At 42.2% G+C, this 27209-nt stretch overlaps 1 protein-coding gene across 5 annotated transcripts in view; it reads right to left on the bottom strand.

Moving 5' to 3' along the window:
• sgcd (sarcoglycan, delta (dystrophin-associated glycoprotein)) overlaps positions 1-27209 on the bottom strand; it is a 228979-nt gene that overhangs the window by 50419 nt on the left and 151351 nt on the right. For all 5 annotated transcript variants that reach the window (XR_006845275.1, XR_006845278.1, XR_006845276.1 and 2 more), the window contains 2 exons: positions 7747-7848; positions 1835-1922 (listed from right to left, as the gene is read on the bottom strand). Coding sequence is in view for 1 of the 5 variants with exons in the window: in XM_046411438.1 (XP_046267394.1) it covers positions 1835-1922; positions 7747-7848 (190 nt within the window). In the remaining 4 variants the exon portion in view is untranslated. The remainder of the gene's footprint in view (positions 1-1834; positions 1923-7746; positions 7849-27209) is intronic.

Raw genomic sequence — 27209 nt, 5'->3', positions numbered from 1 at the left:
CTGCTGGACTCTCTGACTTAATTCTCCACCTACACATCCAGACACACAAACGCATTATCATTCATATGCAGTCGTGTTTCTGAAACACTTCCTTTTGGTTTCCACCCATCAGCTCCTGCGAGATGTTCAACCAGGGTTATGAGTTCACCTCAAGCGCTCATTTTTCTGATAAGTTTGGTTTTACTGAGGGTTTTTTTTTTTTTGGACTTTTTTTGACATTGTTCTTCAGTTTTTATTCCCTTCGAAGTTCACATCAAACACATGCAGGTTGTAAATCTTCGCTTATCTGCTGCTTTGGAAACATCAGCACTGTGAATGTTTCTGTACCTGCCCTGATTTGACCTCTTCAAACTTTAGACTTCAACAACTTAATTCTAATGTGAGTCAACATTTATGAATGGAGCAAAAAACCTTGAAAGGTTTGTGCTGAAATGTTCTAGAAACAATATGATCCAGATGTGGCCTGCTGGTGAAAGAAGTTCCCATCACGACATAAGTGCAGGAAACACATTTCACCGAAGGTGTGCAGGAAACATGAGGAAAAACTCCAACAAAACAGTCAGCAGAGTCAAGACCGACAAGAAACGGGAAATGTAGACAACTCCCTCCTACTCAAATTGCTTTGTCTCATGCGGAGGCTGAAAACACTCGGCGTTGATGAGGAATGGGGGGTGGGGTGGTCTGATGGACACGCTCGCAATTGATTCTGCCACTCTCCATCAGGGATGTGAAGATCCTCCCGTACACGAACGCCGCTCAGTCATCCAAGAGAAACATTGGAGCAAACTTCGTCTTCCTCCTCTTCAGAGCCAGAAGGCGAAATGTCAGCGCACTTTTTAACGTGAGACACTTCCTGTACGTGTTTACACAAAGTGAATTCCATTCACCGAAGGCTGCCAACTCTATTAGAGTGTGACAGGCGGAGAATGGGCGAATGTAAAGACAACGTTGTGATTACAGGGTAATGGTGGAGCGACTGATGTTTCTGTTGGCACCACGAAGGGGAGCAGAGGAAGAATTTATGATGTGCTAATGTTTAATCCTGGAAATGAGGCGGTGAGTCCCGACAGGTAGAGCTGAGAGTCTGAAGCCCAACAAGGCTCCCAGGATAGAGTCTGGAGACGCAGAATGATGGCAGGTAAGGTGTTTGACTTTTCTCAAGAAGGGGTCCAGTTGCAACCACGCAGATCCTACGAGCCACACTCATTATTATAATCTGTCAGCTGCTGCCCAGTCCAAATCAAACACGCCCACTTGTGCACAACACAGCGGTGGTGGATGGAGGATCAAAAATAAATTAAAAAGGCTATTAAAAGGCAGCAACTTTGGCAACCACGCGACCAAGAAATGGTGATAACCTGGTTCATGTGTTTGAGCCTCATCAATATTTAACATTCAGTGAGGATAATAATGGGGTCTAGTCAGTGAATTAATTCAGTGGTTGGCTCAGGAAAACAAAATAATTTGAAAAAATGAATATAAAAATAAGCAGTTTAGCAACTATCACACACAAATAATGAGGATGAACTGTGAACTGTGTTAGACTGATATTTATGTATGGATGTTGACATTGGTTAGCAATATAATCAGTTATGCAGTAAAAAAAATGTGAAAAATAAGAGTATAAAATGTGAAAATTAGCCCAACGAGGTCTTCATAAACAACAGCCCTCACTGACTCGTGAAAAATTCTACATGCTGTGCAACTGTTGCAGTTGGTGTCGTCAGTGTTTTCAGGTTTGATGTTTGTGAGACATGAAAACATGCATCACGTCTGAAGAAAACATCAGTGAGGTACATGAAAGCGGTTTGTGTTTTTCCCCTCTGCGTCTTACCTGTTACAAGTTGTGTGAGCAGCTGGTTGTTGCTGTTGACGATATTGACCGACACGTTTCTGGACGACTGCAGGAACAGCGGGCGGCCCTGCGAAGAGACGGACAAGCTTACTTGTTTTGTTTATGTGCAAGTTTTATTGAGCTATGTTTTATTTTAAGAATGGCCGTGATGACAAGAGAAAGGGAAGAAAATTCATCTGCTGAAGAGGAAACATACTGACTTCAACTGACTTTTCATTATACTTGTGTGAAGACTTTCTTAGACATGATACTTTTACAAAACCTGCCCAACTTCACAAATGCACACAGAAAGGATCTCATGGAAAGCCTTCCCAAAAGAGTGGAAGCTGTTGTAGCTTGCAAAGCTGTTTTTTGTTGTATTGTAATAATAATGTAATGCCATTTAAGTCCCTGTTGGGGTAATGGTCAAGTGCCCCAATACTTTTGTCTATATAGTGTATGTTACAAAAACATCTCAAAAAACTTGGCTGGCTCTAGAAAACTGTGGTGATGGTCAGTGATAGGAAATCATTTGTGTTTTATCAACTATCAAGGCTGGAAAGGACTGAAAGTGCTGACTTAATGTCCAGCCTGTCTGGTCCTTTAAGGGGACAGTATGGAAGTATATTAAAAGTACACACTGAGGTATTTGCCAAGACGACAGAAAAAAAGAACTGACAGGACATGGATCTGTACAATCATCTTTAACTACTGTGTGTTTTAGACATACAAGTATAGCGTGTTAGCATCTCCAACAGGTTGCGAAAGAAATCTCGACAAATATTTGATTTGCTATTTCTTTTTACAGTCAAATGACGAAGAATCCTGATGACTTTGTTCACTTCGGTTGACATTTTTGAAGTCAGATTGAATTGTTTCAACCAGCTCAGTTGAGACATTCATATTCTTCTGAGGACCATTCTGATCGGGTCACAATGTGTCCATTTGAAAGGACTGTCTCTTTAACACCTCAGCCTGGTAGCTTTGTTACTGTGATCATGTTAGCATGCTGAAGTTAACATTTAGCTCAAAGCACTGTGACCAGGAGCAGCCGCACGAAGCGGCGTGCTCTTACCTCCTGTGCTTTCTGTCAACAGAACACCTGACTGGCGCACACCTGCGTGCACACCCGCCAGCTGTAATACTAAAACAGTACCCAAACACATGCATACAAATGGCTTCACACAGAAACACAGAGCTGTCCGAGCCTTCGGCCTTCAGCCTCCTACTCCATTTGATAACTTCCATTCCCAGAGTGCACTGCACCTCTGTAATGCTGATCACGTTGGACACTCTGCTCTTTCTGTTCCCAACTAATCTTCATGCCTCAGTCAACTTCTTAATTAGAGATAACAGCCTGACCATTGTGCTGCGCCCGCAGCCGAGGAGGGGATAGGCCTTGTGTGTATATTACTGATAACATTATGGCTCTTTCCAAACTTATTGAAGTTCTCACAGTAAATACAGCAAATGTATGATATGAAAGCAAGAAGTTATTACAATAACAATACGGTGTGGACTGAATGTGAAACTAACAAGAAGTTTGAAACGGTCAACACACAGAAGACGTCGCGGTGCTGATAAATACTTGAACTGTGGAGTCATTTGAGCGCGTCAGGCTCGACATGTCCCTTTGTCTTTCAAAGTACTCGAGTTGGGCTGTGAGCTAATCGGACTTTTACAAGTTCTGTGAAAACCAAAGTCCTGTGGAAACAGTTTCTATTTTTTCATTTCCAAAATTTAACACGTAAAACAACTCGGTCTGCAAATCTGACCCAAATCTCACAAACGTGGTCAAGAGTGTGCTCATCTCTGTCAAAGCTATCCCTGCATGGCTTTTAAAAGTAAAACTAAAATCACATGTTTCCAAATGCTGAGAATTAAATGCAATTTCCTGAGCCTGGTCTGCTAGTTGTGCAGTGTTGCCAACTAAGAGAAGCTTTTTGGTTTTACCTGCATTTCTTTCAAGCACGCTGTGTCTCACACCAGTGCACAAAGAAACAGAGGCTGGCTTTTATGAGTGCTCCTGAGTAACAGAGCAGCTAAAAGCCACCCGACTGGGATCCAACTAAAACTTCCTTAAAACAGTTTTCTGACAGACTGTGCTTTAGGGTCAGAAATCAGAAAAGGAGAGCAACTGTACAGGGATTGAAAAGTTGCTTGAACACACAACACAAGACAGAATAAAAGAGAGGAACTGACCAAAGTGAGCTAACAAGTGAGCAGTGATGCACCGCCACAAGCCAAGACACAGACTCTGTCAAATGAAGGATTTTATTTAAAAAAAAAAAAGTCTTTGCAGTAACAGTGAGTTTACAGGTTTGTTGCATGCCGCAGTGTGTGAGATAAAATGGCGAAAGTCTGCCTAACGTTAAGACTTTTCTGAATGAACTTTTAAAACAGTACTTGCAGTACTATACAGTACCAGTACTTATTCACCGCGTAGAGAGATCTGCATGTACGCTTGTCTCACAGTGTGATCTTGAGCCAGCGTTTTGGAGTCAACCAAATATTTCACCACATTTCTGTTGTCAGCTTTTGCCTGCAGCAGCGTATGCTGTTCCTCAGCCGTCCCCTATGAATTACAGTTCTTCCTAAATTGTTGTAGTAATTATAATCACTACATCTATGAACAGCAATGGAGTCATGGGGAGGTGGCTGGACTGGACAGTGGCATTTTACTTGTCCCAGCCAAGTTGGTAATCCTGATTGTTGAGCCCTGAATAAGCTTTGTATGTAACGTATAAAGTGATTTTCCTCACCTGCCTCGAGCTTCAGAACCCCGCCCACAGCGTTTCCTAGCAGCTGCCTTATCGTTCCATCTCCCTGCACAGTTTTTTCCCTCTGCAACAGTCTCTTAAAATACCTCAGAGAGGCTACTGCGGGAGTCCTATGGGGCTGTTTGTGTACACTACATGTGTTTATTTTGTTGTTGTGCGGCGCCCATGATCCACTCCGCCTCCCTCTTCTCTTCGTTGCTAATGCAGCAGACCATATTACTCCCAGCAGGGTGCCTCTCTCACAGAGAGAAGAAAGCAGAGAGAGAGAGAGAGAGAAGTGAGAAGAAACACTAGGAGAAACAGAAATATTTCTTGGAGGCAGAGCTGCTCCAAAAAACTCACTGGTTGAATTAAAGCAGTTGAGCCCAGGGATGAGCTTTCAGGAGCGATTCAGAACTGCATCCTGGCCTCATAGAGAAAGAGAGGATCTGCAGTATATTGTGCAGGTTACTTTTTGTCCAAGGACAAAGGAGGTATAGAAGCTGGGTGTGAAGATGCAGATGGTTTTGTCTGTCATGATAATTTAACTGGCTGTATATTGTCCTGTTGAGGAACGGATGATCTGTGAGCCCTGAGCCAAATATCTGATATTTAGTTAAGTGCAGCTTTGTTTTGCTTGTGTGGTTTTACTTTATTTATGTTCTATTAATTTAGGACAGTTTATTTATCTATCTATTTGTCTATCCGCCCGTCTGCTCCTGGACTGATCTGCCTTTCCCCATCACCTCCTTTCTGGTATTACTATTCCCCTCGCCTCCTGTGCTAAAGCTACCAGCCGTCCGTCCTTCTGTCCGTCCTCTCGTCTCTTTATTCATCCTGATCTGCTGTTTTGTGTGCTGTTTTTACCTCCTATTTGCCCTCTTTTTCCTCTGCCACGAGTTTCATATTCATCTCCAGTCTGCTTCACGTGTCTGTCCCATTGTTCCACTATTCATCTGGCACCACCTTTTCTTTTCATTTGATTGGCAAAGAGGGTGACAACACCCCCCAGCTTTCTTTAAGCCTGGTTTTATCAGTCTGTATTTATCTTTTGGAATGTGTTGATGATAAACCAACAAAACCTGCAACTCACTGTAGGTCTGCAGTCAGTCAGAGCTGTTCCGCGTGCCGCTTGCTAAAATCGGCACTTCGTTCTTGTATGAATATTTTACCTTGCCATGATATCACACTGTGAACATGTTGTGCTTGTTTGAGTTGGTGCTGAACTTGGCCGCCTCCTGTGCGTCGCCGCCTGTCAAAACATGCACTCTGGCTTCCCATCTCCCTCGTTCTAATTCAGTCCTCCTCCATCTGTCTCCTGGTTACATTACTACTACTTATTCTTCTTCTCTCATTCCCCATCTCCATCCCCCATGCCCACTGTTCTCTCCCCCGTCTCATATGCTCTCCCATCTCCATCCTTCCTCTCAGCTTGGTCTGAGACAGCAGAGATAAAGCATGCTGCTCTCTTGCATTATCAAACCATCTGTCCACTACCTGCACACAGCCATTATTACTGCCAGGGTAGAAGAGAGAGAGAAAGAGAGTGTCTGTCACTTTATTGTGCACATCTCTCCATTTCTCTGACATCTCGTGGCAAAGGATGCTGCTGTAGTTGTTATATTGACTGCAGGAAGCACATTAGGATGTTAATTCCATGAACAGAACATATCAGGGGACCTCTGACAGGCCAAAGCCTCCCTGCAAGAAAACTCATGCTGGACACAGGACAAACGTTGCTAACACTGCCAGGGTTGTTGCAAACATTTGTTTCCCCACCGAGAACACCTGGTCTGAAACGGTTTCACCGATGGGGCCATATGAAGCCTGTCACGATGTCGTGTCATATCTTGACAGGACAAGAGATGAAATAACACAACCCATCTTGTCTGGTTACAACATGAAGTGATTCAAAACATCTCGTTACGGCACAACTTGTTTCAAATAGTCTAATCTTATCCACGCTTGTCAAAACACACACACACCTCGTTTTTACTTACATGAGACACATTGACACATGAAGTACATATGGTATCTGACTAAGCTTCAGGATCCTCAGAAGGAGTGGCTGCAGAACACTGTATCTGGGCTGCTCTGCTTAGTCTACAGATGTTACAACCTGACCCACATGTGTAGCAGGAACTGGATCGATGGTTTTCAGCTTGTAAGAACATGCAGTATTGTGTGTCTCCTTCCACAGAATCAGTGTCAGGCCCGAGTGGAAGGAATTTTAGCTTTGTTAGAGCAACATCTAGACTCTTAATGAAATCAATACAAGTTGTGAATGCATGTGGAGAGGACTGTCAAATGTGCCTTTTCACTGCGTGAGATGCAGGCTACTTAAACTTGCACTCACATCCATCAGACACTTCACAACATCACACCTCATATTGAGTGTTGTCATTCACACTGTTACACACACACTCTTACACACACGTCTTTTTTCCAGCAAGGTAATTTACACTTAATTTGCATTAATTTGGAAAAAATCTACACTAACACATTGCTTATGTAAAGACAACTTATGCTGATGCTGATTATTCCTGGACTGAGGTACACTATGTAGACAAAAGTATTGGGACACCTGACCATTACATCAATGACATCACTTTCTAAATACACAATCAGCTTTGCAGCTGTAACAGCTTCCACTCTTCTGAAAAAGTTTTCCACAAGACAACATGTGTTGGACGGGGTTGAGGTCAGGACTCTGTGTGGGCCAGTCAAGTTCTTCCACACCAAACTCATCCAACCATGTCTTTATGGAGCTTTGCTTTGTGCACTGGGGGACAGTCATGCTGGAATAGAAAAGGGCCTTCAACAAACTGCTGGTACAAAGTTTGAAGCATAGCATTGTCCAAAATGTCTTGGTGTGCTGAAGCATTAAGATTTCCCTTCACTGGAAGTCAGGGGTTGAGTCCAACCCCTGAAAAACAGCCCCGTAAAGAGGTGTGTCTGGATACTTTTGTCGATACAGTGTTTCTGAAGCCATAAACTTAGTGCCATGGTTCTGTACAACTCACATATGGCTCACATAATACTAAGTGGAGACAGAAAATCTGGCATCATAATATAAACTCTTCTACTCAAACAGTCTGATATTAGCGTGTGAACACAGCAGGCTATAAGTGTATGTTTGTGTGAATGACTTACTGGTTTGGACTGGATTTCTTTGGCATAGAGGGGTTTGAGGAACTCCGAGGGCCCTTCCAGTTTCAGGCCCTTCTCTGTTATTCTGAGGTTGCCCATTCCGTCCTGCAAGGAACAAAGACACAGTCACAATTAATTCACCTTCCTTTCTCATGTTTTTAGAGTGAGTGTGTCTCGACTGGTCATGAATTCCACACACATTCGTCCCCAGCCAACAAATCGCTGCTGTAAAGAAGGTACAGACTCAAAGCTGTCCCATGCAGATCAAAAAAACCCATTACTGAAAAATGTCCTGATGTCACAAAGACATAACTAAGAGTTTTATTTTATTTATTGTTTTAATGTATTTCATGCCATTATGGTGCAGAGCCACGAATGGCTGCATTCAACACCTGCCATTTTATTCATGACACCTGCAGTTTGATCACAAACACCTGTTATTTATCTATGTGCCAAGATGGGTGCGTGGGGAAAAATTAAACTTCATATCACACATCCACACTCACTCACTCACTCTCCCTCTCTGTATCTCACACACACACACACACACCTCTCATGCTGTGAGGAAGGATGTTATTTTGTAGCACGCTCACAGATTACCAGGTATGAACCCTGAGCACTGCACACAGACCACATTAGACTCATTAAACTCCCCATCTCCCTGGCTGATCAGCAGCCCTAATCTCTTTTAATCTAATTTAATACAGTGGTTGATACTTGACTTCTGAATTAGTATTACAAATGGATCCATTGGCAAAACGTGGTGCACACAGTGCAAACATAAACACTACGCAGCGGCTCATGCTAATGTTTCATCCAGTTATACCTGGACCCATTATAGTGAAACAAACTTAAATGTAACTTCAGTGAGAAACATCAGAGTCAAAATCACATCCTCCACTACTTTAAAGTGAACTTTCATATTTTTGTTCTCAGTCTTGTTTAATTTTTTATGCCCAAAGGATAAATTTAGCTTTCCTCTCTGGGAGCCAATTGCCTTTAAACACAGCAAAACCCCAAATGCTTATGCACATTGTATTTGGTAAATTATGTGTACTTTAAGGCGGCATCAGGTATAAGAGTTTCTTCTTTTTTTCTTCTTTTTTTTTTACACAAATGGATGCATATATAAAGGTAGCAGCAACTCAGAGGCGAGATAAGAACATTTCTGACAAACTGGTCACTGAATGAAATTCAAAGCAGATGTTCTTTCCTTTACATTATTGAATATAGTGATAAGTCTGTGGTCTAAACAAATGGACAACATCAGCCTTCGAGAAGTCATCTGCTCCTTGTGTTTCAAGGGCTGATCATCCAAGAAGGTGCACAAGGACATGATGGCACCCTCAGACTATTACCAGAAGAAGAAGGAACTCAGTGGTCACCATTTTGGCAGTGCTGATGAAGAGTATGGCCGCGGTGGATCACCTCTGCAAAGATCTGTGTGCTCCATGACAGCCGGAGTAAGTGTGTAAATGCAGAAGGGTACTATGCTGAAAAATGAATGTGCTCGGTTGTCTAAAACTGACTCGTTCTACCTCAGGCTGTGACCATATCAGTCACCCTTCGCATCTAACAGTAAGGCACCGTCTTTTATTGTTTTTCATTGCTCTTTTCTCCCATAAATCCCATGAAAACAAGAGGATGCAGTGCAGCAGCTTGCAGTCAAAGGTACTGTTGCAGATACGTCCATTGTCTCAGTATGTGTACCAGAACAACAGCAGACCAAAGGATATTAACCAGCGATAACCAGAGGAGATTTGACAAGAGGAGACTGGCTCAGGGGCTGCTTTGATTTGAATAGCCACACTGACCCTTCACTTTCCATCCAGTTATTATATATTACCGTACCTGAAATCACCTCCTGGATTGTAAAAGGTAAGATTCATCAATGTGATAGAAGACTAAGAAAGACAGAGAAAAAAGCCAACTATCTGCCAATCTGATCTTCTCCTGCAAAGAGTTTTTTTCCCTTTGTTTTCCTGACGTCTTTTGATCCCTCGGGTTTCCGACGAGCAAATGGAGATCAAGACCCCTTGAAATCCCAACGCAAACGAGGACTGTTTTCAGGCCTCCTCCGTGTAATCCCCCCACCTCTTTGTAAAACGTATTAAAATTCTGGCACTGTTGTGGCAACGGGGGGGCTGAGTCCTGGACGTGTTGTGATTGTGAATTATCCCCAGATGGAAATCTGCAGGCCCATCAGAGACGGCCCAGCAGACGTTATTTAAACTCAATTTCCGACACTTTGATGACGAAAATCAACTGTAAGAAAGGACTCGTATTTTTTTTCAACTTGGAGGTCCTCACACTTATGTTGAATTCTACCAAAGATACCCACAGATCCTTCAACACTGAAAGCACAATTCCCCCTGCTGGATAGATTTTATCTTTGTCTGGATAATCGCAGAGGATGCATAATAGCTGAAAAGTTATCTAGTGCTCCAGTCTGTATCCATCTCCATTTCACACCCATTCTTCCTCTGCGGAGATAAATCCTAATGCACACTTACAAAACACTGAATTTCAGATGCTGTTCTCATGTGGACACTCAAAATACTGCCCTAAAATGATTCTATTTTGGAAGGAAATAACTGACAGCAGTACTACCATTAAATAAGACTGTATTAAGAACAATCTCCTGACAAATAACTGTGAATGCACAATAGAACTAATAAAAGAAAGAAACCTGAGGAAAAAGTGTTGTGATTAGTCCAAAAGTATAAAAAAAGACTAAGAGGGAGGGAGGTTAGACTTTGCAACCAATAAGTTATAACCAAAAACTGTCAAGGCCCACTGCTTTGCAAAAATTAAAAAGTCTTTAATAAATTGGCTTATTGACCACAAAGCAAAGCATAAGTCTAACTTCTCTCGTTTTCTGTTGGTTTCGTGTCGTAGCCAGTCTACTTTTTGGGTAGGTGTTCATCTCCTTCTGCGTTGTGATACAGAAACAAAATAGTCTCTGTGAAACTGTTGGTGATAAAGTCTGTAGATTATCTTGAGTAAACGTGTTATGATTTCTGAAAAGAGACTTTGCTGTCTCTTTAAAGAGACTTGGCCTGGCCTGCTTCAGCACCACGGACAGAGAGACGCAGAGGGTTTCCATGGTCATATAGCTGCACAGTAAGAGCCTGTCACCTGCAGTCCTTCCCATCTCACTGTCTCAGTTTGTACTCTTCCTCCCTTTAATATGTAAAACCAATTCGCTAACCAGATTACACAGAGTCCGCCCATATCAGGTTGATTAGTGCTGCTAACAGAGTTCTGCTATCTCGGTGAAAAACAGATTCTTCTATTGGACCTTCTTATTCAGCACTAAGGGCTGAACACAGACGAACTCTCTGCTCTCCAGCACAGACACACTCGAGTTCAGCCATTCAGGACAAAGCGAAGAGGAGAGCGCCGGTCTGGCCTTTCTGACATCTCAATTGGCTGCCCACTATAGAGTAAACTAGACTAGTGTCTAATATATATGGAGCGAGGAATGAGGGGGTGATTTTGCTCACAGCCTGGGTTTGAATGAGTCAGCTGCATTGATGGAGTAGAGTGAAGCAATAGCCATGCAGCATGACAGGAAGAGTGACAAAAAGACTTTCAGTAAAACTTTTTCTTTCAATGAAATGAGTCATAAAGAGCAAATCCTGTATGCAGCAAAAATGGGAAGGAGAGTACAGCTGAGGATAAAAGATAATGGCACTTTGAGTGAGAGTTTATTTTATTTACCTGAATCCGTCTGCATTCCTAAGTCAAATCACAATCTTGATCTTGCAAAAAAATAAAAAAACAAAATAAAAAACAACCCTGCAATTAGACTTGACTTAAAGTAGTGAGCACAGCTGCACGGTTTGCATTTCACTTCCAGTCAAAATGCCTTTTCTTTCTTTTTACTCTCTGCAGTGAGCAGCGCGCTGCAGCCGGCACGGCGAGGCGAGGTGCTATGAATAATTCAGGACCACTTTTACCAGGACAGAGGCCTCCTTACCTCTTGTCTCCCCTCTCCTGTCCTCTACACCTCCACCTCCTTCCCTCTGCCTCACCCGCTGCCTTTCATCTTCCTAAAAATCCTCAACCTCTTTCTTTCCTTGCTGATCATCCTGTTTGTCGGTTTCAGACTCCTCTTGCCCCCATCTCATTCCCTCCCTCACTCCTGCCACCTGTGTTGTTGTTTTCGATCTTCCTCTAGGCTTCTCTGCCGCCCCTCTCTCTGTCGGATCACTTCAACTGAAAGGTGTTTTGGTCCAAATGGAATGAAGCTCAAAATGAGTCGCTGTCAGAGCAAAATGACAAATAACAGATTGTGACATGACTCAGATGGCAGTCATCACAGAGACAATAACAGTAAAAACACTTCAATAAAACCACGCAGTCACTAAGACAAATACAATGTGCATATTTTTACTGAGAATCCACTGATGTTTGTCTCATAGTCAAATAAGCTCCAGCATCTATTGGTCAGACTGCCACTCAGTTTGGCACAAACAATCTCACTTCCTCCAGTCTCTGCCAAATTTGCTGTGGATTTTCACGATTCCCAGCGGGTCAGTCATTCAGCTGATCACATCACATTTAGGAGCTTCAGAGGCGGACAGGACTTTAAAACCATCTCAAACTGCAAAATCTTTTCCCAAGGCTGAACTCATTTTGTTCTCTAAAACACCCACTTTTTAAATCTGATCTGAGTTCAATGAGCACATTAATGCTTGTAGCACCCAATAATGTGATAAGCTCCTGAAACTGTAATAACAGCTGAAAATGGAATCAAATTTGCACATAAATGTAATAGTAGCCCATAATGTAATAAAATGTCCTGACTGATACTGATAACATAATGCCTTTCAAGTGGGTTCTTTTGTACAGAAGTAATGTATATATCTGTATACAGTATAAAAAGTGTACAATACTGTTTTCATGTTTGGAAATGTAAACTGACCACATGATACCAATGATGGACCATTAGACCAGATAGGATCAAATCTAATTTCATTTCATAACATTTTTTGATAATGTTATGTACATGTTATTGCTTTTCAGGATTATTTTTTTAACATAATTGGGTACTGCAGTGCCGCTTCAAAATCGTCAAAATAATTTAAAGAAGCTGTCAGTCTATTATGCACAACTGGCTAGCAGCCATGTTCTCAGGACTTAAACCACTTGAATGTCAGGTACATCAGGTACTTAGCTTCCCATGTTCAAAGTACGAGCCTGCTGAGTTCCATTTCAGCATAACATGGATGACATTTCTTTGTGTTGTTTGAACTGTTGGGTGCTCTGACCATTGCAGCCTATGAGGGGTGTCGGCTGACTCTTTGAATCAGTTTCACCCTTTGCTTCTCTGAAGCTTTGAGAGTTCCTCCTCACGCTTCTCCTTCCCCTCCTTAATCCCTTTCTTCCTCTCCCAGCCTCTCACGCTCTCTCCCCACAACACTGGCTGCGACGCGGACTAAATTGATCTACACTCAAACCAGAATTGCCTCCACTGTCACCATGCTGTTAGCTTGATAGTTATTGAGAATGTGTTGTGTGTGTGTGTGTGTTAGTAGCTGCTCTGTTTACCTGGCTGTTTGTGGGTGTATGAGTGCAGGAGAAAACGTCTGTCTTGTAAATAACATTTGCGCCTTCAGTCCCCTCTGTTATTCTGTGGATTTATTTTCTCCAGCTGTGTGTGCTGCAGCGCAGAGAGAGGGGGGTTGACGGCGAGGAGGAGGAAGAGGAGGAGGAGGAGCGGTGAGGAGCAGCAGCAGCAAACATAAGCGCTGATATAACAATCACTCAGTCCTTTCTCCTGTATCCTGCTCTCCCTCAGCCCGCCCTCTCCCTCCATCTCCTTTCCTGAAGCTGACATCCTCAGAGAGCCATGAGTCGCTGCTGTCAATAATGGAGAGCTCCCTGCCTATTATTGAGCGTCTGCATCGATATACATCAAGCCACCACCCGAGGCCAGAGCAAAATATAGATGTCTTGATCTCTAAGAAAAGTCTGACTTTTTGCATAGCGCCCACCTGATCACACTTCTGCATATGGAAAGGTTACTCCTACACAGGATGAGTTATTCTTGGACCACGTGTTTGGACACTTACCTGCAAAAGTACAGCACACAATAAGCTGCTAAGGGTTGTTTCAAACTGTTAAAGTGGGTGGAGTTTTTTTTTTTTTTCTGTAAAACTTTGTGTTCCTAGCTGGAGAATGTTGGGAAACATTATAGTTTTATACTTGAATAATGTTGTTTAGATATTGGCTTTGAGTTAGTTATGTTTTGATGATGTTCGGTGTTGGGATAAGAAACTTTTGGCCATTTAGATTTTGGCTTAAGTCCAAGTGATGCATAAAGTTAAAAAATTGAAGAAAGCAAAAACTTTATATGTCTTAACATCGGTCATAAAAGACCAAATATATTGCAGGCATATGCAGAATATCGACCGAATTTTTATATAGGATTGTCTAATTATTCTTCAACTGATCTTGGAATAATCTGAAAGATAGAAGCTATGTTCACATATATGTCTACACACAGTAGCTTCAATCTATTGACTGACCCATAATTGATTTTTGGACACTAAAGGCTGCAAAGATACACCAGCTGAGCCCCACCAATTCAGGGCAAGTCAGACTCCATTTCTTGGCTGCATGTGAAGGAGCTTTTGAAATGGGACTTCAGACAATCTGGACCCTGAACTGGGACACAGCAAGAGACAAAACAAAGGCTTTCATGTATTTCTTTCACTCTGGGTATAAATAGTAAAATTCCCCAAAATCTGAGGTTGTTGGGGATTTTTTTACTCTCCAGCCAAACATGGCACAACCTGTCTTCATAGGGCTTCTTTGTGCCAGATCTTTCAACCTTCTTTGTCTCAGGTACCATTACAGCATGACAATCAGGAAATATGAATTACAAACAATGCTGCATCGCAGATTACCAAATTCAAATTATTCTGTGTAAATCTCACTCTGCAGGCAGTTTAAACACTCCCTCAGCACATGTCGGCAAATACTGACGAGTGGCTCTGGGTTCAAACAGGCCAAACTCACAACAGCCTACAGGAAGCCGTTCTCTCGTTTGTTCTCTCATTTAACAGCGACACCTGCGTTAGCATTTTAAATGAATACATGAAAGGGCACTCTGGCCACCTGCGAGCCCTTTGCCAAAAAGCACTCTGAGAGTAAAATGAGGCACCATCGAGTAGCAACAATGCGTCTCCTGCAATCCATTCGCTCTCCAGTCCTGCAACACTGAGTGCTCTTTCAATCAGCCTCCTTTTGGTCCCGTGTGACTGCCAGGCGCCAACATGGCCGAATTCCAAACTAATACATTTTTCAATTGATCTGTTTGATAACAACAACAACAAAAAAGTTTTCCATTCTGTGCTACAGTCTGAGCAGCACCTGGAGCTCAGAGAGGCTGCTCCGTTTCTCCGGTTCCACAGGTGATAGCTACAACGTCATGTTGCAACACCCTGAGATGGCTATCAGTGGAATTGGCTTTGAGATTGCTCTCCACAGCGAACCACCGCTTCTCTGATTGAGGCCCTCGACGCTGTGCCACATCATCCATCAGTGGGATGGGAATGCAGATTGGGGGGAGTGGGGAGTTGGAGGAGAGAGGATGAAAGATGAAAGACAGGAAAGCAGGAGGGGGTATTGATAAAGCCAGGGAGAGATAAGACTGGGTAAAATAGATAGATAAACACAGAGAGCAAGATAAGGCTAAAGAGAAAATGAGAGCGACAATGTGTTGGAGTGTAAATGAGGCGAAAGATGAAGACTGCAACTTGAGTGAAGTGAGAGGGAGGAGGAGGAGAGGAGGGAGGCTCCGGTGAAAACATTAGAAGGCGAGAAGATAAGTGTGAGAAACTGAATTAGAGGCTGAGAAATAAAGAGGAGACGAGTAGTGAGAGAGAGCTCATGTCCACATAACTAATGTGCATGAATTTGGAAAGCCATCTTTTTCCTTCTGTTTGTTACATCCAATTTAAGCCACTGAGCTCTCAACCTAAGCTGCTGAAAACAGCATTCTGAGGTATCATTTTGAAAAGACTGCCTTCACAGTGCAGTGTGGACCCACTGTGAACACAGAGGATTTTAAAACCACTGCGATTGTCTGTAAAGCTTTCACAAACACAGACTTCAGGCTAACGTAGAAGCATCATAAGGTTTCTACAGGACTACAACTAGAAGGTAAACCTCAGTCAAAGCAGTGATTTTTTCCCCTGCTGTCATTCAGTCAAAATGCAGGAATCAGCCATGAGATTATCTTGACATTTCGAGAAAGTCACCTTTTTTCCCTCTTCAGCCATTTTGTCCCGGTGATATGTCCAAAATACTCCTGTCTACTCTGTCTTTCTGCGTCCTTCTGTGGTAGCTAAAGAGCCAACTGGGGCTAAAAACATTTTATTTGCTCTCATTAAATGGCTGAGAACAAAAAAACAGTAGGAGGTTGCAGCGCCGACTCCATCTCCGCTCCCCGTGCCTTCGGCTGCCACATGTCAGTGTCACAGACCGATAGATTTCCTATTAACTTCATCTTCATCTGGGACGGGCAGCGCGGCCTCCGGAGGCCGACGGTGGCGCAGCATCAAGGTCTTCATGCTGGCAGTGATTGACGTGTGAATATACAAGCCTGCAGGATCAGTGTGCTGGATAGAGACAGAGCGAGGAATTGGACTGTACACGAGAGGCCATCAGATTCACAAGCACACCCAAGGTTGGCCGTGCTGTAGAGTCTTTAAATGCTTGTGTTCTGGCTGAAGGAGGATGCTGGTGTTCTTTAATGTGTTTGTGTTGCTTTAGAATTGCAAAAACAAAAGCCTATCAAACTATTTTGACCTGTTTCCTGTGCAAACTATCAGGAATGAAATGAAATGTTTGAAACAGCTCAGTTTGTACTGAAATGTTGTTCTGTGGAATCTGCAATGGTGTGGTGCCACATTATTTGTCTTTTAGGGCCCAACGATTACAAAAATTAGCCTTCGTCTTCGTCTAAACTTGGTTCTGCATCTGAGCTCTCAAACTCAGCAACCAGCGCAGTGTCCTCTCTTTGCTACATTTCACCTTCAAACACGGCATGGACATTTAGTCCCCATAGACACGGACGTACAGTACACAACACACACAGATACACTCACACACACACAACAGTTATGAATAAATTTAGACAGTAGTTAAAGTTGTGCAATTATCTCCTCATTATTAGGTAATTACTGTGGGCTAATTGGTAGCGTTATTGTTTTTATGGTTCTTGGAGCAGCTTTGTGATGAAGGTTCATCCGAGACAGAAGTGAGGCTCGGTCACTGTCACAGCCATGCCAGTCCACAGCAGCATTTAGATGAATGCGTCTGCATGAGAAGATGGAGGTCAGTTGTGGAAAGTTTTCAGATCCTTTGTGTAAGTCTACAGTGCAGAACTTTTGTCTCCCTCTTCTGGCAGTGAGACCAATTACACAAACACTGTCGATGTGGTTGTTGTTGTGGTTGTGTCCGCTATGCTCCTATTTATTTATCAACAGGATATCAAAGTGCACGCATACAGGAGCAAGTCCGGGTCAACATCGGAACAGATCACTTCATGATATTCACAGCATCAACCTTAAACTCTCTGCGTAAATTTACTGCGCAGGTATCCACTTTGGATGTAAATGTTGTGTTAATCACAGAAACACAAACGCCAACCTCTGTGGAAGTACAATGTACCACTGCAGAGTCAACCCAGCTCTCCCTTTGATCTACGTCTCCTCCCCGCTCTTTCCCCCTTCTCCTTCTCTGGAAGAGACAGTATAAATGAGGTCTTTGTGCTGCGCCTGAAGCTCCAGACGCCACCGAAGAGGTCTTCAATAAAAATCCTGCCCTCTCCTGTGCCATGTAGAAATTTACGACGCACAAACTTTCATTGAATCTCAGGGTTGCTCAGGCTGAATGGCCTTGTCTTCAAGGCACGAGTCCCATCAAAGAGGCGCAGACGCCTGGGAGGTCTAAGACAGATGGTAGGACGACAGGGACAGAGAGACAAAGCTGGAGACAAGACACAGAGCTGGCATTTTAGTTTTTACTGACTTTTTATGGAGGCAAAAAAGAAATCTCACTTAGTAACTCAAAGAGCTGCACAGTTTTCAGCGATCACAAGCAAATCTCCCACATCAACACTTTGGCTGTCAAAGGGCTCATGGTCGTGAAGACTCAAAAGTTTCTTCAGAAATTTATTTGTGCTAAGACTTAGGTGTGAGTAGGTGTGAGAATCTTCAGGGATCTCGCTATTCCATTCGACTGAAAACAGATCTTGATTCAAAGAGGTTCTTTATTTCCAGTCTTTTCCCTACAGCTTCAAGATAATTTAAATCTGTTTAGAATTCATATCCTCTGGCAGGAGCCCAGTAGACAGTATATAGATGGATTTACGGTTTCTTGTACTTTTGATACTTTTGACAGTTAAGTACATTTAATATCTTTCAGACTATTAAGTGCGATCCGTAAATAATATTTTAGCATGATATCATTAGTTTTAGTCAAGTGTGACTTTTGTGTACATACTGAATACGGTGCAGTGAACAAACATGGCTCTGAAACTCCGTTTCTGAACCATGTTAAGATAGTTTTATGGACATTATGAACTAAATCAGTTTCAGTCATACCAATAATAAATGTCTGATGCATGTTTTAAAGGTGTTTTTCACCACTACAGAACCAAAGACCAGCACATATTCTTCCTAACACTCTGACTTGCGTCACCTTTACACCAGATAACCTCTTTAATTGCTCTGTTTCTTCTTATCTCCCCTCAATCTGGACTGGCTGAAGTTGGTCTCAGATACGGAGGTTTAGTGAGGATAACGAGGGATCAGAAGTACAGCGAGTGTGAAGGTATGGACAGGAAACTACGATGTGTTTTGGGGTGAAGGTGCAGAGTTTCTTGGTCAGTTACCGTGGTGATATGTTGCCCCTTTGCTTTTGTACCATCAGGCACTTTGTGAACATCATGACCTGAAGTATCTGAATAAGCTGGTCATCATGGTGTGTCCTTTTAAAAACTACATTTAATTTAAAAGAACAAAGAACACTTGTCATCGTTTGGTCTTTGACAAATTTCTACCGAGACGGGTGGGACAAAGCGTGACTGCGTTTGTGAATGTGAAAAACAAAAAGTTTAAGTCTTTGTTTTTCAGTTTAAACATCACAAGGGACGTAAGGAAAAACCAACAGCTCAGCGCCCGCAGTGCTAAATGTGGCCAGGAGAGTGGAGCTCTCTCGTTAAAGCCTCTCCGGATGAATAGAGGTTAATAGGAAAAAGAAAAAAGTGGAAAAGAGGGATTTGGTGATGCTTTATACAGGCCTGTCATCGTCTTTATTCAGCCTCCTGCGGGGATTTGGAGACGGCCGCTTTCTTCAGATATTATTCACATCTGAGAAAGCCAAAAGAGAAGAAAGTGGAGAAATATCCAATCCATCCACCTGTTTCGGTATTCATATATTTATATTTGTCGTCCCTTTGGATTGCGTTTGCCATGTGGCAGAGCAGCAATGAATTTGCTTTCAAATGGGAAATATACAGATGGGTTAAGTTCATTTTCCTGCTTATTTTTCTCCCTTCATGATTTTTTCTTTAATATATTTTTTCATATGTCTGAAATGTGTTGGCTATGCATGAAAAATGTTCTCGTCATTTTTGTCCACTTTGTGTGCTGAATTGTATGTTCGCTCTCTCAATGTTATCTCCCTCCAATCCCCCTTTGGAAAAAAGTGGGGCGAGTATGGCTGGAAGTTGTCAGCTTTATCTGCCACCGCTGCCTTTTGATCTCCACAGTACGGGACTTTACTGAATGAGGAGAAGTCATGCATAAACACGACAGACACAGACAGAAGCCCTCACACACATGCACACACACACACAAGCGCACACACACAAAACTGCAAGCAAAAGCAAAATGATGAAAACACAACTGGAAATACACAAAACCCTCACAGCAACACATCTGTCCATGCATCCATCCAGAACGGGTCATCTCAAGATCTGTAAATAAGGTCTGAATGTTTGTTCAAGTTGACTTAATCACTGCATTCCTTTAGTCGGGAAGACGTACGAAATGGCAGCTCAAAAACTAAATCAAACTTCCTCTTTTTGTTGTTGCTTAAGAAATAAAAGAAAGGAGAAAGACAACAGTGAGAGAGAGAGAGAGAGAGAGTGAAGTGTTGTCGTCTTGTAAATTAAAATTTGAACCCTGAAGGTCTGAGTTGTTTGACAGCATGTTCTTTTGTCTAAAATGGCAACACTCTTGACAAAACCTGCAGGGGTGATGCATATTGGCACTGGGTCTCTGCAGTTTTGGGCTGCAACAGGTGGTTACTTTCAGTACTATTCAGTTGTTATTGTTGTGTTTCCTGCTCCAAGAAGACGTTGATTACTTCAGTTGACAGCAGTCTTTGACATCTTGTGATCAGGAGCTCAGTGTAGTTAAAGAGAAAAGAAAAATGTTGAGGAATCATTTTTTATTTCTGAAAAAGAGAAAACAAATGAATGAGCCGCGTGTTTAGTTTCAGGTGGAGTTGAAGGTTTGGTGTGTTGTCAGGTGTGCGGCTCGGGATTCCATGGTGGGATCAATCGGAGCACCTGGACGGGAGCTCGTTAATGCATCAGGGACAACAGAGCGAGAGACACACAGGGACTGAAAGAAACAGTGTCAGAGGCTGCAGGCAGCTGCAGCTGGCTCTCTGGCAAACGTTTTGTCCCTCATTCACAACAGCATTTTCAATAAAGGATACAGTACAGACAACCCACAGAGGACAGAAAGAGACACGCAAAGACTGTTCACAGCTTCACAGCAGGACGACGTGAGGAGGATGGACCTGCTTTCATCTAAGACGTATATTTGCCTCAACCTGAGCGCTCGGATGTTTTGGCATTGACTCAAGGACTTGAGTCCTCTCTGACGGCACCACCTGGTGTGTGAAGCACAAAAACCAGTGCGGTCCTCCCTGCTAGGCTGGACGCAATAGCAGCTCGATCAGTCGTTGCTCACATTGATCTTCGCAGCAGGTCTAAAGACAGACAGTGTTTATCTGCATGGAACAAGATCGCAGCACAGACAGGAGTACATCAGAGTCCTCTTTCAAGAGTTCCTCACTGCCAGAGCAGAACAGTTCCTCAAATGTCCATGATCACCACAACTTTCAAAGGATGCAAAAGCATTAAGCAACAAGTTTTCAAGCATTTCTAATGTCAGTTTAAGGTTCTTTGATGAGAATGTGCCTTAAAGCCAATGCTGTGAGCTAAACGAGGTCAACTGTAGAGCTGCAGAGTTGGTAATAATCCCATGTGGGTTCGTCATGCATCCCTTCACATTGCAGAGGCTCAGTCTGAGCAAATATTAAAACTGATTAACAGCCAAACTAAATGAAACAAAACTGCAGAACGATCCTTCCATTAACAGTGAAACTACAGAAGCACCACAGTGAAATACCACATCAAAGAAACTTTGACCTTCCCCTTTTATTTCTGCTCTTCTTCATTCCTCTGTAAGCATTGTTAGACTCAGCTCCTGTTGTATAATCTTTGCTTACCACCTTTCCCCTTCACGCTTCATTTTTTTATCCTACTTTGTCCTTTGTCCATTTTTTCTCACACTTCTTCTTTTGCATCTTTCATCCTATTTGCAGAGAAAACCGGGTGTTAATCAGCTCAATTATTTTGTACAAGATCATCTGTCAGGTTTCCAGAAGTCAGAGGGGTTGTCATGTAACAGGAGGCTCAAGGGTTCTGTATCATCAAATCCTCTTGAATTGCAGTTAATTAAGACTTTAAACCTTACCCCTCCAACTAACTAAAAAAAATGTGCTGTGTAAAGCTTATTTCTTGAGATACAGTCTTCAAAAAAGCAAGGCTGATGTAACCCAGACCATTACCTGGGAAGCATAACACCAATCAGGAAGTGTGTAACCCTCTGAAACTGAGATACCTTTTGAAGTGTAATGACAGAGAGGAGGCAAAGTCAGAGAGTGCCGGAGAGGAGTCCTGTCTCTGGAGACTGGGTCGATGACTTTGATGCATCTCACAAAATGGTACAGCTGTATGTTCACATCGTTTCTCTTACACAGAAATAATCGTTCAAAGCCCTGTGTTACTTTCCACTGCATTATTCAACTGTGAACACACTGCTTCAAGACTTTGCCTTAACAAATCAGCATTTTAAGTTATCTAAAAACAGCTCTGACCACTGCCTGTTTGAAGAAAAGAGTCTTACAAGATGTCACTAATGTTTCTCATTACTGTAAATAAATATTCAGTGGTTGTATTCATGGTGTCTTGTGGTTGAACAAGAGCAAAGGAGCAAAGGAGGAAGTCAGGAGACATAGTAAAATAAAAGTCTGCACAATGAGGAGGCTGGGGTTGGTGGATGGGTCAAACGGACACAGGACTTTCACTTAGGGGACTGACGTCTGTATCTCACGTGAATCAAAAGTCAGCTGTGAGTTATTTTGACTCATGTAACATACATGTGTGTGCCATGTATATAACGTAACTTTTACATTACTAACATACTTACTTTACCCCAAAACCAAGGAGTCAACAAACACCCACATCGCCTCATAAAGACTTAAGCACGACAAGTACATCTGGCTGTGAAGCAGAACTATGAGTTTGCTTCTTTCATCCCAACACCGTCAATATCAGACTGAATACCGTCAAGACCACAGCAGGCAGTGTGATGGATGATCGTTACTGAAGCTGAGTTTAAATTGCCCAGCAAAGTTTGTAGCCTTCTTTCTTGAACTTGTCTTGAACCCATTAAAACTTGATTTTCAAAATGTCTGCAGTCTGCTGCTATACTCTGACCAGGAAGTAGCCCAAACCCACTTAGACTCCTACTCAAAAAAAGTAATGTGGACTCAACTGTCAGAAACAATGAGGGAACAAGTGATGACTCTCACTTTTAGAAAACAAAAAAGTGGAAGGTTGAGAGAAAGCTGCTGCATTGAAGTGAACAAAACTTCTGGAAAACACTGACATTTTCAATACCTTCAGAATGGATCTCTGTGATGGCAACTGTTCAAGTTGACTTAAGGGTCGAGACTGAATCCAGTGCACTTGTTGGTCTGAGTCTGTAAAACTTAAAACATTTTTTTAAGGTGAATAATGATTTTACATTCAGACAACGCTATGCTTAAAGTCTGGCCTTAGACTGAGGCACAAAAATCACTTGATTAGAGAGAAAGAGAGAGATAATTTTGGCTTAAAATATGTGATGAAGATAAATGATGTGAAGCAGCTGATCTGTCACCACACACACACAGTTGGAAAATGTCCTCACATCTTGACAAAAATAACCGTTTTTTGGCTAGAAAATGCCAAAAAATAATAATAAAAATCCAAAAAAAATAATATCCTGACGGCTTTCTCCTAGTGAGACAGTCAGCTCATAAACACGCAATCTGTACAAATGTTGATATGACACCAATGAAATGTACAACATCCATATTAAACCTACAAACTTATCAGTATCAGTGGTTTGTAGAAACTTTTTTTGTAGAGTTTTGTTAAATAGCAGTTAGTATTTTCATTGAATGTCACTGTCTTGGCCCCAATCTGAGCTGACGGGTTTGGATTTCTTTATTTCAGGGGTTATTTAAAATACTTAATTCATTTCTTGTTAAAATTTAATTATTTTTTTAGTTTAACTAAAAGAGTGTTGGACTAGTATTTGCACTGGCATCTTAGATTTCTGTCCACTCACTCACTTGGTCACTGACACCATTTCAGGCTGATTAATCCAGTGCTTGAATCAGACTAAACCAGTACGTAACAAATCGTTTCAGCTCACTGCTGATTAAAACATGCTTTTGTTGGACAGACCAGATGACCTGAGTCTCCCTCACTTCCTCCCCAGTGGGGTTCAGGTCTTATCTGACTGTGCATGATTTTATGGTTCGAGGTAATTACACTTTCAGGGAAAACTTAAATCTTTATGTTCTCTGTTGTATGCAGGTATGAGTTAACATGCACCAGAGGGCTAACTGTCATCATCAGCACATCAGCAGGTGATTTCTTTTTCTTCTTCTTCTGTTTGGAGGTGTCCTAATCAGGGATGTAGTGAAATCCTCAGTCCTACCTGGCTCATGATTGTCAATACGGGTCATCTCCTCAGGAAACAACACCACATTGATTTCAGTTGATGACAGCCAACAGTATGTTTTGTCCTGCCACCTGATGAGCTGGATCTGTTGATGAGCTGCACTGATGGAATCAAACTGTGGAAAGCACAAGTTCTTCTAAGAAACACAGGTAGTCTTCGGAATTTGGACTTTACTGTTAAAGCTGTTGTGCTGTTACAGCTAGAACAAGCGACTTTCTAGTTGTGTGTTTTTATTTAGGTAACGCTGAGGTTGCTACATTTGTGCTGTATAGTGAATACAGTGTGATTTGCAGATCATTTGTCTTGCAAAATCATGTTATTTGATTACAATCCTGAAAATGTGTGTCAGACTTAAAAGATTTCAAGACGTGACATGTTGTCAAACTCCTCTCCATCTTCCAGTCTTGGTCAGGGAGGCCGACGTCCTCTTTACATTTAAGAGTAGACTTCAAACTTTCCCTTTTGATAAAGCTTACAGTTAGCCTGGCCAAAGCTTGCTCCCAGTTATGATGCTATTGGCTTGAACTGCCAGTGGACTTCCCATAATACACTGGGCTTCTCTCTCCTCCTCTCCCTCTCCTTCTGCACACATTCATGTCCCTTTAATGCATGTTACTAGCTTGCCCCCCCCCTTCCTTTTACTCTTTGTGCTCTCTCGTCTTGTGTGTTCCCACGGGTTAGTAGTAGTAGTAATAATAGTAGTGGTAGTAGTTGTATAAAAATTTAATTGAACCAAAATTAAATACTTTCACAGCAACATTTCAGCCAGCCAACTCTTTGTCACTTTCCTTGTGTTTCTGTGTTTTTATCTGTTCGTGTTTTGTAATTATGCACTTTGTTGGATGCCTTGCAGTAAGCTAATTTTCCCATTAGGGACTATAAAATCTTGAAGTTGAGCTTTATTAGTCATCCCCTGAGCACTGAGTTCGTGAAGTTAGCAGACTCTGCCTCAAATGTAATTAGTGTCTTCGACTGTAACTCCATTTCACACTTCTGAAATGCACTGCATGCCCATTGGCCCGTTCTCATTATTCCCTTCATTTTGCTTAAATGAATTGCACGTAAACTGTGAAAACAGCCTGCTGACAGTATAGGGTCGACCTTTTTCTCCTCTTTTCGTCTCCCTTGCGGCTCTTTCTTCCATTTCTCTCCCTCTGTTGACCTTTCGATAAAGGCTGCTGGAGGTACTGAGGTTTAATTGTCCCCAATGAGAGCCAGTAACTCCAATCTCATCAACAGCATGAGATTTAAAGCCGCCAGCAGCCAATTCTGCATTCTGTCGGCTTTAGTGGCGAGATTGGGCTGTTTGGATGTAACTTGGGACTAATTCATGGGGCGGGAAGCTGGACTTGAATGAGGAAAACTCTTGGAGTCTTGACCCTGGCTGGTAGTCATTTTTTTTTTTATCTGCTTCACTTAAACTTGTTCTCACAGCCGTGATTCATTCATTTATTTTTTCTACCACCTGGATTGTTGATGACAGATTTTTTTGTTTGAAGTTGTTAAAACCCACACATTTCTGAAGTGGAGCGAAATTGCACAAACTTAAAGCACTGATAAAGGTTAGCGATTGCAATAAAAACTATAAGTGCAAAATCACATGAACCTGGACGAATTTCTGCAATAGAAAGATGGAACTGCCTGACTGATTTAATCATGCCTGAAAGCTTGTTTTCACTGCTTTCTCTACATAGATGTTGGACTGTAAGTCTTGGGTCTCAGCTAATCCTCAGTCAAGTCAAGACCCACACCGACAAAGTTGGTTCAAAACCACATCTGCAGTTTGAAATGATGAGTTGATCCACTGTGTACGTCTTTAACAACATATTTGACATTTCAAGCCAAAAAGCCAAAGGCCAAGTGAAATTTAGAGCCATAGGCCGAATTGGTCCAGTAGATCACCTCAGCTGGCAGTCACAAGATGACCTAATCATTTGGTGTAACTCCAACCATCAAACTTTGTCCACTAAAAGTTCTTTTTTTCCCCACCTCTAGTGAGATTTCAAAATGTGACTTGTGTTTGAGGATTTATTAACTGAACGGTCTCTCTCTGTAACGATCCTTTCTGTAATGTGGTCAGACACAGACGGTCTTATTCTTATCATGAATATCTCAGGTCAGTAATATCAATTTAATGTCATCGTTTGATAAAAGTGAACAAATACCAGTATGGTAGGGATGTAGTTCTCAAAAGCAGTCACCATAATCATCATCAACTGCATCTCTTCCTCCTCTCTCTTCTTGGAGGAAGACAGGCTGCAATCAGAGGGAAAATTACTGCTTCTTCTCTTGTCCCCAACAATCCACAGCAGAGCCAGGGATGTATATCTATCAGAGGCAACGCCATCTATTCCCAGTTATTTCAAATAAGGATTTTCTTATTGAGCTTAGATTTGTGTTTTATCCTGTTGGAGTCAAATCCTGAGCCTGGATACCATGACCATCTGCATGACATGCACAGGACGTGACAAAGAGTCGGGATGTGACGAGCTGTGATGAGAACGCATTCGAATGCAATATTTGGCAAAGCACAAATACTGAGTTTTAATGAGTACTTATTTTGTGCAAATACATATATATATATAAACAAAAACAAACAAACAAAAAAACCCAACAACACTTCTTTGGGAAGAAACAAACATGTCAGTAGCTGGTGTTTCTCACAACTATGAGCACAGTGGGTATTTGTGCTCCAGCTGCTTGTGCTGACGTGACAGGAAGACAGCAGGAGAGTGGAGGGAAGAGAGAGAGGACAGACTCAACTGGTTTGCAGTAGTTTCACTTGATGTTACTTGTCTTTTGTTTTTCTGTTAGACCTGCACTATTTGAAGGAGAGGAGGAGAGTATCTTACATTAGCTCTGACATGTGATTTCTAACGAGTTCACCTGCACACTGTGCTCACTGCTCTGTCAGTCAGTCAGTGTGTCACACAGGGATTACACTGTATAAATAGAGCGCTTTCATTAATATCAGAGCAAAGTTGCAGAGCTTGATTGGGCTATCATCCACCTGTTAGCCCTATGACTTAGCCGTTGACCTGTTTCAATGTGCTGGATTTGATACATGCTAAAATCACAGACGTACAACACTAAATGTGTCAGTTATGTCTCAGAGTGATGGTTCATGAGGAACCAAATCCTCCGTCCACTGCTCGCCACACAGTAAACAACTGAGCATTCATTTGGGAGTGAATAGCGATCAATGGGGGAGAAGTTTTAAATACATCTATGGAGTGAAGGAAAAAAACAAACAACGCTAACGATTTGCTTCAAGGACACCCGAAACAGTCGCACTCAGAGGTTAATAGAAAATGACAACACTTTAAGGCTGACTCTTCAGCTGCCGCTGCA

The sequence above is a fragment of the Scatophagus argus genome, chromosome 14 (genome assembly GCF_020382885.2).
Source record: "Scatophagus argus isolate fScaArg1 chromosome 14, fScaArg1.pri, whole genome shotgun sequence".
NCBI lineage: Eukaryota > Metazoa > Chordata > Actinopteri > Scatophagidae > Scatophagus > Scatophagus argus.
The sequence above is the reverse complement of the archived record's forward strand: the minus strand, read 5'-3'. Positions and strand labels throughout refer to the sequence as shown.